Raw genomic sequence first — 2,324 nt, forward strand, 5'->3', positions numbered from 1 at the left:
CACACAAACACACACACACACAAACACTCATTGGCACACACAAACACACACAATCACAAAAAACAAACATCCAAAAAATCTGCATTTAAATTAAGAACATCCAGTTAAAGACAATCTATATTCAGCCAGCTGGTTCATGAGCTCCTCCAAGTAGTTCAAGTGCACCCAATAAGTGCACACTTCATCAACATCTCGCTAATTAGGTCAAGTTATGAATTAGGTCACGTTATTAATTAGGTCATGTACAGTGGAATAGTCAAGCATTTTTTGCTAGGCTCTATGTTTTAAAATCGTTTCATATCAAAATTTAAAAAAAAATTAAAAACATTTTTTTAAAATTCAAACAACATCTATTTTTAACTGCTATTTGCCGGTTTTAAAGTTAACGGGTTTGAAAATATAACACATTCACGCAAAAACATGTAGAAAAAATACATATAATCATCTAGTCATCAAGATACATATGACTTGATACAAACAAATACAAAAATCCTCACACTAAAAGACATTTAAACTGATTGTATAAACTCACATACACACACGCACGCAAGCACATACATTCAGCAACGTAAGATACATTGACCAATGAATGAACGAACCTCGCATTAGCAAACCAGTTGGAGACCTGGGTCAAGGTCATGTTTGATTGACAGCTGAGTTCCAATTTTTCTGCCCTGCTGGGGTAGGGTGTGTCTCGGTGTCTGTAGAGCCACTGTTTCAGTGGGCCACTCATTTCCCTGGTTCGTAGACGCTTTGTGCGCAATCCCCGATCGCCACTGTATGACCGCCTGTTGTGGGTGTTTCATTTTGTTGTTGTTTGTTGTTGTTAGTGTTGTTGTTTGTTGTTGTGGTTTGCTCTCGGCGTTGTTCTTATTAGTGTTTGTTTTTGGTGGGTTGAAATTTTATTTTTCGCAATTTTGAAAATTTGATTCACATAAAATTGATTAGGTGGGTGATGATGAGGATGGAGTTGATGTGAATAATAATCTGCCAGACTAATGCAGGCGATCTGAAAATATCAATCAATCAATGAAGCAATCGATAAAGCAATCAGTCAAAAGTTTAAAAATGTCCGTTCAAAATGAAACTTATCTGTGAATTTAATTATTTTTTTTTGATTTGTTAATTTAATTTTTTTAGTTTTGTCAAATTTTATTTGCTCTCAATTTCACGCATTTCTCCAGGCAACATATAAAAATATTTTTTATTTTAAAAATGAAAAAACAAGTTAATTTTTCAATTAATTCATTTTCACACCCATTTATTCATCCATCAAGTCACACAAATTTATATACACGCGCACACACGCACAAACACAACCGTCACGCACGCACACACACACACACACACACACACACACACACACACACACACACACACACACACACAAACACACACGCACACACACAAACAAACAAACAAACACATGCACACACACTCACATTCACACGCACACACACAAACACAAACAAACAAACACACGCACACACACGCACATTCACACACACACAAAAGCACGCATAATAAATATTTTTTCATCAGAAAACTTACCATGCCTTTAAAATACAAAACAATTCATCAGCATTCCCTTCTAGCAGCGTTATATGAGTCGGCACACGATTGCAAGCCGCATGTGACTAATGCACCGAGTGATTTAAAATAATGCGGGCTTTTTTGTAGCAGAGTAATGTGGTTGGTGAGTGTCGTTTTGATGCTGATGTTGATGTCGCAAACTTATTGATTCGGTGACGTTGATGTCACGAATTTTTCGATCAAGTTGATGTCATGTCTCACTCGGCGAGTAAAGCGCTATATAACAAGTTACCATCCTTCAATGTACATCCATGTTTCTACAGTCTCAACAATTATTCACGCAATTGTGATTATTCTGAGACCTTCAACGCTCATATGTGCGTAGCGCAAATATTACTCAATTCATGCCAAAATATATCAGTCATTTATTGCTTTTCAAACATTCCCACACGCACACACTTACACACACACACACGCACGCACACATATATTTTGAATTAAAATTTTCTTGAATACGTCATTACCAAACTAACTCTTCTCTAAAATTTTCTAAATTTTTTAAAATATCAAAATAAAATTTATAAAATTAGAGGCAGAAATGTTTTAAGCTTGAATAAATGATGAAGAACATCCATCTTAAAAAAACAACCAAAAACATGTTTGATGATGTTTGTCATATCAAGGTTGTACAACTCAATTGAAAATATACTCGCGCAAAGTTAATATGTTAAGAATATGGAAAATATTAAGAACTGATTTTATACTATGTGTGCGTATGTATGTATGAGTGT

General features: G+C 35.1%; 1 protein-coding gene across 1 annotated transcript; it reads right to left on the reverse strand.

The window, feature by feature from the left end:
- Window positions 1-493: 493 nt before the first annotated feature.
- On the reverse strand, window positions 494-742 carry HELRODRAFT_84083 (hypothetical protein; the record flags this gene model as incomplete). The annotated part of the gene is made up of 1 exon (XM_009023997.1): window positions 494-742. A coding segment is annotated over one exon (249 nt), but the record flags the coding sequence as incomplete, so codon positions are not given.
- Window positions 743-2,324: the final 1,582 nt, after the last annotated feature.

Source organism: Helobdella robusta, assembly GCF_000326865.2.
Source record: "Helobdella robusta unplaced genomic scaffold HELROscaffold_39, whole genome shotgun sequence".
In the NCBI taxonomy this organism is placed as follows: Eukaryota; Metazoa; Annelida; class Clitellata; order Rhynchobdellida; family Glossiphoniidae; genus Helobdella; species Helobdella robusta.